Source organism: Cyprinus carpio, chromosome B9 (genome assembly GCF_018340385.1).
Source record: "Cyprinus carpio isolate SPL01 chromosome B9, ASM1834038v1, whole genome shotgun sequence".
Classification (NCBI taxonomy): Eukaryota; Metazoa; Chordata; class Actinopteri; order Cypriniformes; family Cyprinidae; genus Cyprinus; species Cyprinus carpio.
In genome coordinates, this window is record NC_056605.1 from 15146670 (window position 1) to 15165190 (window position 18521).

At 40.7% G+C, this 18521-nt stretch overlaps 1 protein-coding gene and 1 long non-coding RNA gene across 3 annotated transcripts in view; one reads left to right on the forward strand and one right to left on the reverse strand.

The window, feature by feature from the left end:
• Nucleotides 1-9549: 9549 nt before the first annotated feature.
• On the reverse strand, nucleotides 9550-15064 carry LOC122138473. 2 transcript variants are annotated; one of them, XR_006155599.1, is made up of 6 exons: nucleotides 14737-15064; nucleotides 12986-13046; nucleotides 12791-12896; nucleotides 10588-10696; nucleotides 10078-10407; nucleotides 9550-9956 (listed from the first exon to the last, which is right to left on the reverse strand). It is a non-coding gene; the product is annotated as an uncharacterized LOC122138473 (long non-coding RNA). The 2 variants fall into 2 exon arrangements; XR_006155598.1 differs by having other exon boundaries at nucleotides 10078-10696.
• A 74-nt stretch (nucleotides 15065-15138) lies between these two features.
• klf7b (Kruppel-like factor 7b) overlaps nucleotides 15139-18521 on the forward strand; it is a 43630-nt gene continuing 40247 nt past the window's right edge. The window contains exon 1 of the mRNA XM_019110296.2: nucleotides 15139-15559. Within this exon, the coding sequence (XP_018965841.2) occupies nucleotides 15458-15559 (102 nt within the window). The 5' untranslated portion in view covers nucleotides 15139-15457. The remainder of the gene's footprint in view (nucleotides 15560-18521) is intronic.

Here is an 18521-nt window from a genome sequence, read left to right on the forward strand (position 1 = left end):
GAAACATGCTAAAATATAATGGCACATTGAAGAAAGGTGCCCTGCACATAGCCTGACGTGCCTAAGGTAAATGTAGCAAATCTATTAAATTACATTCCAAATTATTTGTGGGATATTCCTAACATCTAGCTTCCTACCAGCCCGTGTTTTGTTGTCCGGTGCTTATAAAATGACATATGACGAAAGAAAATGGCAATGCAGCCATTTGTTTTGCAGGTGTACAACAGTCAACATAGATAGTGTAGATGAATGGAATAAGGGTATGATAGTTTAGTTTTGTCAGCTTTTTTCAGGCAATATAAACATTTCTCCAGTGGACAACAGTGAAAAAGTCCCAAGTTGATGTGTTGATGGTTTCACTGGGCATCGGTAATCAGTAGGGATTGAGCACATCACTGTATCCTCTCTCTAGCAATGAAGCTTAAAAAAAGTCACTACAGAAACCCTGTGAGCAAGCCCTCCCGCAGCCCCGGACATACCAGACATCACCCCTGCTGTTTTAGACCAAAAACAAAGTATACAGCCTAGCAGCAAGAGCAAACCACACAGACTCAGTTGCTAATGAGAGTCGAGTGTGCTAGAGCTACATGCTAAGTTTTCCCAAGGCATTTGGGAGTTCCTACTGCAATACTTCAGCATCCCCCTCCATCAAAAAAAAAATAATAAAAAATTACAGCATCGCCACCACCAAGCGACAAACCCACAAAACTAAATTTAATCATTGGCACAGTGCTTGTTTCCCAGCGTGAGCCCCGCGTCCAATTATGAATTCATTTATTTGCGATTTATTTTATGACAAACATGCGCAGTGCTCCGAATGTAATGGTGCACGAGTCTGTCGTGTGGCGAACGCCTTACTGAGTGACTGAAAAGAAGCAAAGCGTGATGGGATTGCTCCAACCTCTAATGGGAGTTTGGGGATGCTGGGTGAGTTAATGCTGCAGGCAAATCCTGGAAAAATCGCTAAAAAAAAGTCAAAAGAAACAAAAATGGCTTTACTGCAATGAGATTTCAAGGCTGAAAATAGACTGAATAACCATGACTAATAAGGGCCTGGTTAATGCTTCGTATAATCTCACCAAATTAATACGTTAGACACAATTGGCACGTAATTAATTCCTATGAGTACACCCAACAAGAAGATTTATTTTCAAATGTCAATCATGCTGTAAAACCCACCCCACCAGAGGGATTAGACTACAAGACAGCATAATTGTAATTATATGGTTATGTGGAATTACATGGTTATATTGACCATATACACTGTGTATGTATAAACAGCCATTTCCTGGGCAGTAAAGATCACAGCTGACAAGGGCCGATCATCAAAAGGAAGGTCATTCTAATAGATGAACAGTCTGCCCGTAGCGTTTGTTTTTATGACTTCATAAAGAACGTGTCTCAACGGGACACTTAAAGCATCCCGACTATCTCGAAGTAGTATCTTTCGCCCTCTTTCTCCAAAGTGCCAGGTCGTGTGTCAGTGGTGGCCCAGCGTCTGGCTTGGAGTCAAGAGTCAAGGTTGGAGAGAGGAGAGGGGCGAGGGGGGGGGGGCGACTGACCAGCTCTGAGGGGGGAGGGCTTTGATCAGGGAGCAGATTTAAGCTGGAGTGACAGTCCACCAGTGCACAGCTTTGTCCTGGCCCCAGCTCAAACGCCATCCGACTGCAAGCACAGGGCGCCAACACAGGGCATGTGTGTGCGTGTGTCTGTGTGTCAGTGTACCCAGATGACATGCTCCCACACGCTAACACTGACACACACACACACACACACACACACACACACACACACACACACACACACACACACACACAAACATCTGTTGGTAAACAAGCACAAACACATACACAGGCAAACAGAAACAGACGGAAAAATCTATGCATATAAATATGCAATATTTCTGCATACACCAGTGTTTGAGTGCCTACTTAGAAACTAAACCACAAGTCGGTTGTAGCTAGGCAAGATACAATGTAGTTAAGTACGGCCAAACTATTCTTTTGAAAAAGTAGTTAAATGCTACTAAAAAGGAGCTACATGGAACTCTTTAAAGTGATAGTTCAACCGAAAATACTGTTATCACCTCTATTACTTTCTTCTATTGCAGAACACAAAAGAAGCTATTTTGAAGCTTGTTTTCATGCTTTTGCCCATATAATCAAAGTCTGTGTTGTCCAATGTTGTTTTGGACCCCATTCATTTTCCTTATCAGATAAGATATGTTTATATTTATAGTCATAATATATCTGGCACAAAATCATAGGTTAAGACAAGGCTTAAACATATATAAATACAACTAACAAAATGAATAAAAGTGAATTTAGGTTGTAAAAATGACCTTGTTTAATAAACTCGATCTATAAAGTAAACAGAAGAATCTATCTAAATATTACTTTTAAAAACGGAAGGACCTTTTAGGAAAAGTGCACATTTTTCCATGTGTGCAATATTAAGTCACATAACAAACAGTAAATCTACCATTTTGCTTTCACTACAACAATAATTCACAACAAAAATAATGTAGCTGCTCCATTAACAAGTTATTTAAGCTGCTGAGTTACTGTCACCACATCTACCTTCCATATCAACATTAACAAGTTATTTAAGCTGCTGAGTTACTGTCACCACATCTACCTTCCATATCAACAATAGCGCTTTAAACAATAAAGACTGTGTCAAAGCAACTGAACAACATTAATTAGAATAATGGTGTGTGAATGTTGAAGGAAGTTCATCATTGAATTCAGTGATGTCATTCATCTCAGTTCAGTTTAAATAGTATCTGTGCAATCATTTGCAATCAAGTTAACGATATCGCTGTAAATGAAGTGTCCCCAACTAGCAAGCAACAAGCAAGCCAGAGGTGACAGTGGCAAGGAACCAAAACTCCATCGGTGACAGAATGGAGAAAAAACCTTGGAAGAAACCAGGCTCATTCGGGGGGCCAGTTCTCCTCTGGCCAGATGAAACCAGCAGTTCAATTCCAGGCTGCAGCAAAGTCAGATTGTGCAGAAGAATCATCTGTTTCCTGTGGTCTTGTCCTGATGGTCGTCTGAGACAAGGTCTTCACAGGGGATCTGTCTCTGCGGCTCATCTAGTTGTCCAGGCCTCCGCTGTCTTTCAGGGCTGTAGAGGTCCTTTCTATGTGCTGATCCACCATCTGGGCTGGATACGTACTGGATCCGGGTGACTGCAGTGACCCTCTGATCTGGATACAGACTGGATCTGGTGGCTACGGTGACATCGAAATAAGAGAGATACAGACTAATATTAGCATAGATGCCATTCTTCTAATGATGTAGCAAGTATATCGGGTTTTATGGGAAGTGTTCCCGGTTCTTGTTTACCTAATTAATGCAGCCTAAAAATCCTTTAACGGATTTGGATATTAGAAGTGTATTAGTGTGTTATGTGTAAGCCAGGTTAAAGAGATGGGTCTTTAATCTAGATTTAAACTGCAAGAGTGTGTCTGCCTCCCGAACGATGTTGGGTAGGTTATTCCAGAGTTTAAGCGCTAAATAGGAAAAGGATCTGCCACCCACAGTTGATTTTGATATTCTAGGTATTATCAAATTGCCTGAGTTTTGAGAGCGCAGTGGACGTGCAGTACTATAATGTAACAAGAGCTCGTTCAAATACTGAGGTGCTAAACAATTCAGGGCTTAATATGTAATAAGCAAGATTTTAAAATCTATACGATGTTTGATAGGGAGCCAGTGCAGTGTTGACAGAACTGGGCTAATATGGTCATACTTCCTGGTTCTAGTAAGAACTCTAGCTGCTGCAGTTTGGACTAGCTGGAGTTTGTTTATTAAGCGTGCAGAACAACCACCCAATAAAGCATTACAATAATCTAACCTTGAGGTCATAAACTCATGTATTTACATTTGTGCATTTGACATTGAGAGCATAGGCTGTAATTTAGATATATTTTTGAGATGGAAAAATGCAGTTTTACAAACGCTAGAAACGTGGCTTTCTAAGGAAAGATTGCTATCAAATAGCACACCTAGGTTCCTAACTGATGACGAAGAAATGACAGACCAGCCATCAAGTCTTAGACAGCGTTCTAGGTTATTATATGCAGAGTTTTTAAGTCCTATAATTAACACAGTAAGAAAAGTAAGAATTTGGCAGTAAGAAATTACTCGTCATCCAGTTTTTTATATTGACAGTGCATTCTGTTCAAATTGGTATGTTTCGCTGGGCCATGAAGAAATATAGAGCTGAGTATCATCAGCATAACAGTGAAAGCTAACACCGTTTTTCCTGATGATATCTCCCAAGGGTAACATGTAAAGCATGAAGAGTAACAGCCCTAGTACTGAGCCTTGAGGTACTCCATACTGCATTTGTGATCGATATGATACCACTTCATTCACTGCTACGAATTAATGTAATGTATCATTTGTAACTCTAAGGAGAGCAGTCTCAGTACTATGACACGGTCTAAATCCTAACTGGAAATCCTCACAGACACCATTTTTCTCTAAGAAGGAATTTAATTGTGAGGATACTACCTTTTCTAGTATTTTGGACAGAAAATGGAGATTCGAGTTCGGTCTATAATTAACTAGTTCTCTGGGATCAAGTTGTGGGTTTTTGTTGAGAGGCTTAATAACAGCCAGTTTGAAGGTTTTGGGGACATATCCTAATGACAATGAGGAATTAATAATAGTCAGAAGAGGATCTATGACTTCTGGAAGCCCCTCTTTTAGGAGCTTAGATGGAATAGGGTCTAACATACATGTGTTGGTTTAGATGATTTAAGTTTATACAATTCTTTCTCTCCTATAGTAGAGAATGTGTGGCACTGTTCCTCGGGGATCTATAGTGCACTGTCTGATGCGATACTGTAGCTGACGGCTGCATGTTTACAATTTTATCTCTAATAGTATCGATCTTAGAAGTAAAGTAGTCCATAACGTCATTACTACTGTGATTTTGGGAAATCTCAAAACTTGTTGATGCTTTATTTTTCGTTAATTTAGCCACTGTATTAAATAAATAAAGGTGGTTATGTTTGGTTTTCTTCTAAAAAAAAGATGAAAAGTAATCAGATCTAGCAGTTTTTAATGCTTTTCTGTAGGATAGGTTACTTTCACTCCATTTTCCAGGCTGCTCTCTTTAGGGTGCGAGTGTGCTCATTATACCACGGTGTCAGACTGTTTTCCTTAACCTTCCTTAAGCGTAAAGGAGCAACTGTATTTAAAATGCTAGAAAAGAGAGAGATGTACATAGTTTCTGTTACATCATCAAGTTGTTCTGAGGTTTTGGATATGCTAAGGAATTGGGATACATCAGGAAGATTACTTACAAAGCAGTCTACACAGAGGTACCTATTTTATGAGACCAGGTTCGTAACAAGAAGTAGAATTTATAGTTCCCTTTCAAGGGAACTTCGAACTGCGTCCTCTAGGGGTCGCTATGGGGAACACCTCGTCGTGACCCGTGTCTGAAGCATACAAATGAAAAACACCAACGAGTTGGCCGGCGACAGCCTCTGACGTCACTACCGGTGCGATTATAAAACAGGCACCGGGAAACACGTCATTTCATCTTCTTCGTCTTCACTGACTGTTTTGTTTGAAGCGTGCATCTGAAAGAACCGGTAAGAGCGCTCTTTCTCTGTCTATCATGGCGACTACTAGCAAGTGTTTAGACAATGTATGCATCCGTGTCGGCGTTATTTGACACCTGATGACACACACGATCTTTACGTGATTTGTTTGGGTAAAGAGCACGCACGCGATGTCTTTGAGGAGGCAATCTGCGTGCATTGCGAGCATTTTTTCAAGAAAAAAAGCTCCGCTCTCGTTCGTCTCTCTTTCCGAAAAAAAGGCAGCCATCTGCTTCCCGCGGTTCAGGACCCGCCGTTGCTGAGGCACGGAGGAGAATGAGCTCGTGAGAATTTCAGGTGGATCTGTCTGAATGGTTTTAAAGAGGGACTTTCCCTTTCGCGCTCAAAATGACGGCGGACGAGAGAGAGCCTCGGGAGGATGATGTTATATCTTTAACACTTTCTGATACTGAGGTTAGTGCTCTGCTGGGTTTTTTACCCAGGAAAAGCAGGAGATATTTGAGGATGGTGAAGAAGCTGAGGCTGAGCCTTCTCAATTCTCCTGACCCTGGGTATGTAGAGCTGTTGGAGTTTATGGATCGCACCTCGATGAGCGTTATCTTTCCGACCATAGACCTCCAGCTCAGGTGAGCCTTCCATTTCTGCCTGATCTCCATACAGAGATCGAAAGGAAATGAAAGAGGCCGTTTTCTTCTCGCATCCATCGGTTTCGGCATAAGAGTTTTTGCCGACATCGAGGCGATGCGCGAAAACGGCTATGAGAGGATGCCCCCTGCAGAAAGAGCTTTCATTCTGCGGGGGAGACATCCTCTCTTAATCTCCCTCCTTGCTATCTAAGCCCCTTCAAGCAATGAAAGTGATAGTTCAACCGAAAATACTGTTATCACCTCTATACTTTCTTCTATTTAGAACACAAAAGAAGCTATTTGAAGCTTGTTTTCATGCTTTTGCCCATATAATCAAAGTCTGTGTTGTCCAATGTTGTTTTGGACCCCATTCTTTCCTTATCAGATAAGATATGTTTATATTTATAGTCATAAATATCTGGCACAAAATCATAGGTTAAGACAAGGCTTAAACATATATAAATACAACTAACAAAATGAATAAAAGTGAATTTAGGTTGTAAAAATGACCTTGTTTAATAAACTCGATCTATAAAGTAAACAGAAGAATCTATCTAAATATTACTTTTAAAACGGAAGGACCTTTTAGGAAAAGTGCACATTTTCCATGTGTGCAACATTAAGTCACATAACAAACAGTAAATCTACCATTTTGCTTTCACTACAACAATAATTCACAAAAAAAAATAATGTAGCCTGCTCCATTAACAAGTTATTTAAGCTGCTGAGTTACTGTCACCACATCTACCCCCTTCCATTAAATCAAACAATTTAAACGCCCTTTAAAACAATAAGACTGTGTCAAAGCAACTGAACAACATTTAAATTTGAAAAACGTGTGCAAATGCAAAAAAGACAGTTAAAGGCATTCATCATTGAATTCAGTGATGTCATTCATCTCAGTTCGTTTAATAGTATCTGTGCAATCATTTCAATCAAGTTAAAGATATCGCTGAAAATGAAGTGTCCCCAACTAGCAAGCAACAAGAAAGCCAGAGGTGACAGTGGCAAGGAACCAAAACTCCATCGGGGAAAAGAATGGAGAAAAAACCTTGGGAGAAACCAGGCTCATTCGGGGGCCAGTTCTCCTCTGGCCAGATGAAACCAGCAGTTCAATTCCAGGCTGCAGCAAAGTCAGATTGTGCAGAAATCATCTGTTTCCTTTTGGTCTTGTCCTGATGGTCGTCTGAGACAGGTCTTCACAGGGGATTGTCCCCTGCGGCTCATCTAGTTGTCCGGCCTCCGCTGTCTTTCAGGGCTGTAGAAGTCCTTTCTAGGTGCTGATCCACCCATCTGGGCTGGGTACGTACTGGATCCGGGTGACTGCAGTGACCCTCTGATCTGGATACAGACTGGGTCTGGTGGCTAAAGTGACATCGAAATAAAGGGGATACAGACTAATATTAGCATAGATGCCATTCTTCTAATGATGTAGCAAATATATCGGGGTTTTATGGGAAGTGTTTCCCGGTTTTTGTTACCTAATTAATGCAGCCTAAAAATCCTTAACGGATTTGGATATTAGAAGTGTATTAGTGGTTATGTGTAACAGGTTAAGAGATGGGTCTTTAATCTAGATTTAAACTGCAAGAGTGTGTCTGCCTCCCAACGATGTTGGGTAGGTTATTCCAGAGTTTAAGCGCTAAATAGGAAAAGGATCTGCCACCCCAGTTTATTTGATATTCCCAGGTATTATCAAATTGCTGAGTTTTGAGACGCAGTGGACGGCAGTACTATATGTACAAGAGCTCTTCAAATACTGAGGTGCTAAACAATTCAGGGGTTTTAAAAGTAATAAGCAAGATTTTAAAATCTATACGATGTTTGATAGGGAGCCAGTGCAGGTGTTGACAGAACTGGGCTAATATGGTCATACTTCCTGGTTCTAGTAAGAACTCTAGCCCGTTGCATTTTGGACTAGCTGGAGTTTGTTTTATTAAGCGTGCAGAACAACCACCCAATAAAGCATTACATAATCTAACCTTGAGGTCATAAACTCATGTATTTACATTTTGCATTTGACATTGAGAGCATAGGCTGTAATTTAGATATATTTTTGAGATGGAAAAATGCATTTTTCAAACGCTAGAAACGTGGCTTTCTAAGGAAAGATTGCTATCAAAAAGCACACCTAGGTTCCTAACTGATGACGAAGAAATGACAGACAGCCATCAAGTCTTTGACAGCGTTCTGGTTTTTTATATGCAGAGTTTTAAGTCCTATAATTACACAGTAAAAAAAGTAAGAATTTGGCAGTAAGAAAATTTCTCGCATCCAGTTTTTTATATTGCAGTGCATTCTGTTCAAATTGGTATGTTTCGCCGGGCCAGAAGAAATATAGAGCTGAGTATCATCAGCTAACAGTGAAAGCTAACAAACCCTTTTTCCTGATGATATCTCCCCAAAGGGGAACATGTAAAGCATGAAGAGTACAGCCCTAGGGCTGAGCCTTGAGGTACTCCATACTGCATTTGTGATCGATATGATACCACTTATTCACTGCTACAATTAATGTAATGTTCATTTGTAACTCTAAGGAGAGCAAGTCTCAGTACTATGATACGGTCTAAATCCTGACTGGAAATCCCACAGACACCTTTTTCTCTAAGAAGGAATTTAATTGTAGGATACTACCTTTTCTAGTATTTTGGACAGAAAATGGAGATTCGGTTGGTCTATAATTAACTAGTTCCTGGGATCAGTTGTGGGTTTTTGTTGAGAGGCTTAATAACAGCCAGTTTGAAGGTTTTGGGACATATCCTAATGACAATGAGGAATTAATAATAGTCAGAAGAGGATCATGACTTCTGGAAGCCCTCTTTAGGAGCTTAGATGGAATAGGGTCTAACATACATGTGTTGGTTTAGATGATTTAAGTTTAACAATTCTTTCTCTCCTATAGTAGAGAATGTGTGGCACTGTTCCTCGGGGATCTATAGGCACGTCTGATGCGATACTGGAGTGACCGGCTGCATGTTTACCAAATTTATCTCTAATATATCGATCTTAGAAGTAAAGTAGTCCATAACGCCCTTACTACTGTGATTTTGGGAAATCTCCAAACTTGTTGATGCTTTATTTTTCTTAATTTAGCCCCTGTATTAAATAAATAAAGGTGGTTTTGTTTGTTTTCTCTAAAAAAAGATGAAAAGTAACAGATCTAGCAGTTTTTAATGCTTTTCTGTAGGGTAGGTTACTTTCACTTTCCCTTTTCCAGGCTGCTCTCTTTAGAGAGACTGATCAGGATAAAAGGTGTGAGATAGAAAGTGCGAGAAAGAAAAGAGGTGATAGACGGAGAGGATGGAGAAAGTATTTTGTTGAAGGGGTTTAAGTGAGGGAGAGATAAAAGTGAGATTAGATGCAAAAAAGAACAAATACCAAAAAAAAGCTACTAGATGAGCAGTCTAACCATCTGAACATGTGATTAAGGGCCTGATATAAAAGGAAAAGAAGAAGAGTGTTTGAGGGAACAGTGTGAGGGAGTTCTAAATGTGTCAAATGGATGGATGTGATGCCGGGTTGTGTGGCCCACTCTCCTCTCCCCCATAATGCCGTGAGCATGGCGAGCACTGCCGGGTCAGCCTTATAGCATACTAATGAGATTACAGCCCAGTGTGCCACATCAATAGAGCTGCACTGAATCCCCCTCACTCCATACATGCTAAACCAGAGATGATCCAGCGCACTCTCATGGCTTTGGAACCATTTGAAAGAATTCCAGACTGAATCTGTACGGTTCAATTTCCCTAGTAAAAGAAACGAAGACGGTGATGTTTAGCAGGAATGTTTGGCTAACAATTCAGGTAATGAAAAACAAGCTTCTGGAAGACATGATTTTTTTTAATAGTAAATGAAATTGCGCAATACCTCAAGGTTTCCTGGGCTCTCCCGCACACAGTCAGGATGAAAGCAAAAAGATAAATGTATTCCCTTTATCATCCAAAGTATTATTCCTTGTGCTAAATTAATCATTCTGTTCTCAAGGGGTCCGAATCTGAAAACCTTCTTTTCAAAGAGGACCTTTTTTTGTGCCATTGCAGAGCCCCTTCCAAAAACCCGATAATAATGGTGAAGGACGGCACCATGCTCTTCATTTCTCTTCTCCTACACTCGCTTCTTCCATCCAAAGCCACAAAAAGGTGTTCTCTCATGCAAGAGCAAAGGTGTTAGAGGTCAGGGTCATTTCAGTGCATGCGCCTAGACAAGAAAGAGAAGTGAGGCTGAATGAGGCAGAACAACACAGGCCAAGTGAAGGGGAATCTCGGCTCGTCTACAAGAGGGCCAGTCTAATGCAAGTGGACGTTTTCATCTCAGTGGCAGCGCTCCAGTCCAACCTAATTGGGACAATTCCCACTAGTGATATAATTTCATTCCTACCTCAGTGTGACTCCTATGATCTCATGCTGCAACCTCTTACTTCTCCTCTGATTCCCCTTCCCGCACTCTGCCACGTCGGCGACCGCTGCACTGCCAACTGGGGTTTGATCTATTACCAAAAGAAAGTCCAGAGTCTCATCTGAAATTGCTGATGACAAATTAATACACTCGTAAAACATTGCGCTGTGCATGAAATACAACTTCTGCTATGGTCTTATCGTGGTAAGCTTGTGTTGTCACAATTGAGCAAGCAGGATTCATCATAACTAAAAATGAGTCTGTGTTTGCCTTCCTGTTTCATCTCACTAACATTTATGTAATGCTGTGAGCGACTCCACTGCGTTGTGAGCTTGCAGCCGTAAGCGCCCACTGTGCAAGAACACTTAAAAGGATGTCAGAAAGTCGAGTGTGATCACAGGTCACAGATGAGAAGGCGGAGGACTGTGCTGAAAGTGCCGGAGGCTGGGGGCATGTCGTAGATGAGGGGTGTTGGGTGAAGAGCGCCCCGGGGTCGGCTGGTAGGGGTCGCTCTGGGAGTCAGATTGGCTGAACAGACAGGAGTGGCGCCAGGCTCTCCCTTGTGAGTGTGTGAAGCAGCAGGGTGCAGTAATGCTACAACCCTGTAGCTGCTAGGATCTGTGAGAATCCCAGTGACACGAGGGACCGCAGGGGAGGAGAGTCAGCCCCATGTGTTTATGCAAACAGATCAGTTGCCATGACTATCCAAGCAGAGGCAGATTCGCATGATGTCACCTTGGCAGCGAGGGAAAAACAATAACAGTGAAACACAGCTAATTTAGGACCATGCAAAGCAGGATTATCAACATAACACCCACAAACGTTGATGATGTCTTTATTAAACACACAGTTTACCTTAAAAATATAATTCTAGCATGGTTTCCATTTGTATTCCAAGAAAGTTCATGCTGCTCTTTTCCATACAACAAAAGCATACAGTCTAGCTACTAAAAAAAAAATACAAAAAACAAAACAAAACAAAAAAAATTCCAGCAAAGTAATCCATATGACTAGTGGGTTACATTCCAAATCTGCTGAAGCCATAAGATAGCTCTTAAATTATATAAGACTCGGCAATAACATTGTTTTCATCTTGTGCATCCAATTTTATGTCTTGCAACCTTAAACATTTGGTTTTATGTAATGTTTTCAACATTGTTGTTGCAGACGCTGCCAGCCAATTTGTCACAAAGACCATGTAATCTAGCTGGCCAGCATAAATGAGGTTTTGCCAAAATTGCAAAACTTACTTGGAATATCCTTGAAAGCATCAATACAAATGTGATGAAAAATACAAATAAATATGTGATGTTTTCCATCATATGACATTTTCCAGCAACAGAGTGTTTGTAAAATGATGCAGTTAAGATAATAATAGCTGTATAATTTCAGCTTGTTGCCATTTTGTTTTTGTTTTTTTGCAAAGAAAATATTTGTCAAGAAAAAAATTAAAAGAAAACAAAGAAATCTAATACAGCAAATATAACATTGCACTGCTAGATTTTATTAATTATTATATTACTATTTATTCATTCATTCATCCATTTTTTAATGGGGGCCAGTGAAAATGTTGGCATGGCAAGTCAAAATTGGAAAAATTGAATCCTCTCATACAAAAACATTTCCAGTGAAGAGACAGAGCGTGAGTATTCTTCATTTTTGTTCCACATAAGAAAGTCAAAACAAATGTGGAACAAGATGAGAATGAATAAAAAAGAATACAAAATAAAAAAGGTAAAAATTCTCATTTTGTGGGGAACTATCCCTTTTAATATGGGTGCATGAAGTCAAGAATAATTTCTTATGCTTAGACACAACTGCATGTAATATCATGCATCTTACATGTAGTTGTGTCTAGGCATAACAAATTATTCCCCTGTTGACGTCATACAGCCTTTAAAATTTAACGCTTCAGCCTCCAAGGTAAATGTGGGAGGTAGGAACTGCAGGGCACTCTGAGTGTGTTTTATTAAGTCCATGGCCCAGTTTGGAATGTGCAGGGTTTGCCCTGGTCAGGGCTAGGCTCAGTTGGAACCAGCTGTTTCAGACTTGGTGAGACAGAGGTTTAGCAATGGGAGGGAGCGATGAGCCAGTCATCAGGGCTTACACTGCCCAGCTGTGCCACTGTGCCTGGCAGACTCACACCTGCCCTTAACCCGCTGCGGAATAACACCAAAGCACACACCTGCTTCTTCTTTCCAGCATCCTTTGTGCCTCGGTAGAGCTCTCTGGCCAAAGAGGAAGAGGCAGGACTCAATCTTGTCCCCCGGCATCTGACCTGCTGCATGGATCTGTAGCAATGGAAATCGCATACTCTTCGACATTCAGCTGCAAATTGTTCAGTGTATATTTTTGATATAGACAGGCTAGCATGTCTTACAGAGCAGCCTCCACCCCTCCATTCAACCCCCACTCTGGCTAATTCTCTCTGGCAGGGAGACCTGTAAAAATCAATAGGGAAAATGTCCTGAAACTGCCAATCTAGCAACCATCTGCCCTGGTACTCCACTGAGACAAAGACCAATGTCCCATGGGAAAGTGACGGAAGAGACAGACAGCACAACACACATACAAACTCAATTACTCACTACAAAACACTCTTTCACATTGCAAAGTCAGGCTTTTTGACTGCCTGAAAGTAATTTTAACTGAAGTAGTATTTACATTTAAATAAACATTTTATTTGGTATGTGTGACACCAAGGTCATGGGGTGTTTTACTGTTTTTAAATTTCAAATAATCTTTCTTAAGAATAGCTAGCAAAAGCAGATTATGTTTATATACTCATTTTAAGAGTGAACAATAAACCTGTGTTGGCTGCTGTTGTGCTATTAGAACTTAAATAACTGAATGTAACATTTTCTTTGTTAATCAAACATGTAATTAAATTATTCTTTATCATGGCTTTTTCTCTCACCCAGTCCACAGATTACAGTAATATAATTGCCATATGTCACTAATTAATTGAAATGGAAACTATTTGATTTCCAAAGTAATGATAGCAGCTTCTAGTTATACGGAGCAAAGTCAGTTGAATTGTCATCTTCAAAACAGACCAAAAATACCAGAACCACAACATACTAAAAATATCTGGTTTATAGATGACAAATGAAAGAAAATTAGGTGAGTTCCCAGTGAGATGCATATATATATTTATATACAGAACATACAGTTGTGTATACTGTTACTGTTTATAAAGCTAAAAAAGATCTGACTTGTGAAGTGTCAACTTACACACTTCTTTTCTGACAGAATTAAAAGTAACATGTTTGTTCATATCAGTTATTATATTTTTAAGAAAATAATAATTTGGATTGCTTCAGTCAGCTTGGCAGGTGGCTGGTTTTTACAATAATCATTGATCTAGGATTGTCTTTTTAACAACAAAGGTGTAACTGGGACTTCAGTGGGGAAAATAGGTTTTATAAAACAAAAAAAGGAGAAATAAAACATTAAGATGAATAGAAGTGTATCCATATTTCACAATAAAGAAAATATAATTTACAGTCATTACAGTCATCATTTTAAGCCTGGTTGACTTGGACATTATCATAGTCATTGCATGACTTATCAAATAATTTAATATATGATTATTAAACACTGAAATTTCTTTATTAGCATGTAGACAGAATACAAGCACAGCTGTGCCATGGGCAAAAGTCATTATTCAGAAATATTATGCTGTTTTTTTTTTTTTTTTTTTTGGTTTCGGTTATATGGATTTCAGGAATTAACTGCTTTTAAAAGCGTTTCTGGCTTGCCCACAGGGATGAAAAACATCCTGATGACTCAATTACCCTTTACACAACAATAACCAGATCAGTACTGCAAATCAATGCCATCCGTTGCAGAAAGAGTTACAATTACACATGTTCTTTGAGGTAATTTGCGCCATCAGAAGAGCTAAAACTCTCATTTCTATGTCCTAAGCCTCTTATTTCAGATTTAAAATATTTAAAGTCGCCCTGTTCTTGTCTGTGAAGCACCTAATCCTAGTGCCTGTGGAATATCTGAGAGGATCTCCGCACTTTTTTCGGTATTTGCCTGTGCCAAACTATTACATCACAACGTCATTCTAATTTTCTAAACTACTGTTTCCAACTTTATCGGCAGCTCTGTGGTGTATGTTACCGTAATGTGTGATTTCCAACTGATATGACTTCATACAAGCGTAGAATTGCTTCACGTTACAAACTGCAACTTCTACTTCTGTTTGTTTCGTTCTCTCCGGCAGTATGAGCGACGCCAGAGCGCTGCCGCTGCTATATAGCTCTCTAAAAATAGCTCACACCTTTCACTGCCTTCTACGGCCAGATTGACAAGTGTCATGAGCCAATCGCGCTAGAATATTCAAATTATACTCCGCCTCTTTGGCCATTTAAACACCGCCTTACTAGACGCCAGTGAGATCATCAACCCTATTTACCGTATATGGTCACGCACGGAATTGATTGACAACATACCACGCCCCCTTAGTTCCCTTGGCTTCCTCTCGCTCGCGAGACAGCGAGCCCAGCAACTTGCCTTGGTGATCCACGGCATTCAAGAGAAAGGCTACCTGGAATTTATAGCGCAAAAGAGACAGAGGCAATGCGGAAATAGGTGGACAGTTCATGTCACCGAGTTTGCATCCCACTCCCAGGCTGAGGATCTGAGAGTTCGTGGGGATTGCAATTAAGTGACAAGAATTATTTTTATTTTCCTTCCTTTTCTCAGCGCTTAAAATTACCAGTTTTAAACTACACTTCGCGGAGGATTTGAAGCATTCTTTTGCGTTTGACATTGGGCTGAGAAGAAATCAGATTATATCTGAGGATCAAAGCAACACTTTTATTTTCTTGTGAACATCAACATGGACGTGTTGGCGAATTACAGTATTTTTCAGGAACTTCAGCTGGTGCACGACACGGGCTACTTCTCGGCGATGCCGTCGCTGGAGGAGAACTGGCAGCAGGTGAGAGTTTGCGCGTAACTACTTGCACTGTTAGTTCGCTTAAATAAGCCGTGCGTAAATGCGCACATGCATCTAATGGAAACATTCACAACTTCACAGTGCGCGCTCATGCCCAAACACGCTGTTTTCCATGTCCAAATTATTCCGCGTAGTGGTTTTTAGTGATGCAAATGCTGTTTTGCTTCTCTCACGTTAAAGCATGGCTAGAACTCCGGTCTTTTTAATTAACCGAGCGAAAGTGATTATTAGTTTGAAGAATAATATATAATATGCTTTAAGGAGTGAAATGCATATTTAGTACACTTCTTTACTGTACACTCAAGGCAAATTAGATGTCAATGACAGAATGATACACGAGATTATTCGTGCATTATAGGCTACTTCTAACTGGAACTGACTGAATGGCGTTTTGTTAAGGCAAACGAAATGTGGCCAGAAAAAAATAAAGGCTTGGCTAACAATAAGCGACTCGTTATTAAATAATGCATTTGCATCTGTCAGATTACTTCGTGTTTTTCTGCCCGACGATATCAAGAGCAGTTCCCGATCGTCATGTATTATGTATTACCTCCGCCGCGAGGGTGCGCGCGTGAGTGGATGTGAGGAGAATGCATCCCTCTGCCTCTGAGAGCTGGTGTGCATCTGTATGACAATTTGCAGACTCTTTTAGTGGTAGAGATAATCAATTATAATAGTAGTGTTTTACATTTTTATGACATCCCACTTAAGCCTTCTGGACGATTTGGAAGTGATGCACATATGTGCAAATTGGGAAATATCTGTCAGGGTCATGTTTTTAAGTGATGTGGTCTTTATATGATCAATGCAAATCAATTGCTTGGTGTTCTTGGGCAATAATTGCTTTAGTAGACAAATACAGCAATAATAGCAACAAGGTTTGGAAGTTCTGTAAATTAAACAGCAGCAATTTAATGCCAAGATTTATGGTTGGAGGTAAGAAGGACGTCTGGTAATCGATGTGACGACGGACGCCTCTGTACGCATGCACCGGCTGTCTTCAGCTCATTGCAATTCCATGTGCTCAACCGCAGGGAAATGCAGCGAATGGTTATTTATCGCTGGTGTGTGAACTTGAAACAGATCTACCCCCACTGGCAATTCAACTGGCACTTCTACACCAACAAAAATATTATCTGGTAGCAAATGCAAATACAGACATATTGGCCTGAGTATAGAAGGAAAATGCAGATCTGGCGATCTCATCTTGATGATTAGAACAGTAATATGTCATGCAGGAAGACAGACAGGTCTGGTTCATCAGCTAATTCTGGTATTAATTAACTTAAAGCATCATGGTCATATCAAGCAATGGCTCTTGTGTGCATGCGGCATTAATTCCCTGTGGTGTCGTGAACTGGCTGTCAAAGCACACATGGATCACAATTTTTACACTATAGTTTTACACCTCTTTGCTTCTAATATATATATATATATATATATATATATATATTATATATATATATATATATATATATATATATATATATATTATTATTTTTTTTTTTACTCCTACTGCTCTAAGAACTGAAACAAAGAGAGATACAATTACAATTAAGATTAGTTTACCAGCCTAATTATGACTAGAAAGAAAACAAGCTGTTGTGAGCTTGTACAACCTGCAGATATGTTCATATGCCAATGGCAAAGACAGTTTAGAGATAGCAGAGAGAGTATCAGCTCGCATTAGAAGAGGGGGGGGGACAACCACATGGAAATGGGAAAAAAAAAATAAAAGTTGAATTTATGACAAGAAAGTGAGCATGAAAAGAAAAAAAGTCCCATCTCTGCAGACAGGTAAATATAAAGGTTTTTTTTCTTTGAGTGACATCACAGTTAAAGTTTGATGCTTTTACAGGTTGGGATGGTTTTAAAGTGTAGCCCTAGATCTGCCAGTGCAAGGTAAACAGCACCCTTTGAGTGGGAGACAAGATGGATAGCTGTGCTTGGCCCCTTGCGAGCGGAGCATGAATCAGACCTTAATGGATGCGATATGGGTGAATTGAGTTTCAGAGCCCAGGCTGAGACCAGGAATGGGGCGCAGGAGCCATGGAGTGGAGGGTGACGGAGGTGATGTGCTCAGGGATGACGAGGGGTTGTCCGTCGAATGTGATGAAGTCCTCCCGGGCCTGACATGCACTGCATCCATTCCCCACAAGGGACGCCAGCTGCTGGCACCGTCTCCCCCAACTTAAACAAAGACGCTATCTCTCACTGTCAAGACGAGACCCAGAAGAGAAAGAAAAGAACACAGAGGGAAAAGACAGAGCGGGCGGCTCGCTGTAATCACAGCTCGCCAAACTTTCTTGGGGCAGAGAAGGGAGGGATTATTTCGGCGGTGACCCGCAAGTGAAGTTAATTCAAAGAGCGGCTGTTTGTGCAACAAGAGAGCCCCTGTTGGCTCTCACCCCCCTCCCTAAGCAGTGCCACCCAGTACGACTCTCAGAGCTCCACACTGGAGGTTGGAAGAGCAGGTGGAGTGGCCTGGGGAATGAGGCAGAGGCAGTAAACAACACCATTAGAGGCAGTCAAGGCAGCCTGCCCAATTAGTAAGGATCACCTAAGAGACGGGTTGGGGGGCTGAGTCTGTTTGTCTGCATCCATCCATCTGTCCTCCATCAGCTAGTGCACCACGTGGGCGCCTTTGTTGGTGTGTCGTCCTCTGACAAGCAGGCCTTTTTGTGGGTCACAGCGAAAATGGGTCACTCTCTGTCTCTTTGTCTACAAAGTCTGGCAGACCTGTCCTTACAGCACTCTTCTCCTCGTTGTCAAGTGTTTTGTTTGTAAAGTTTCCATCAGTATCAGTAATTCCAAATGACTTTGTTCTAATTTCAGAAGCAGGGTTTGTTTGTTTTGCACCTATCTCAAACCTTTTCTAGGACTACTACTGTAAGCATTGTGGTCCGAACCCATGAGACCTGCTTGTCCTGACAATCCCAGCAAA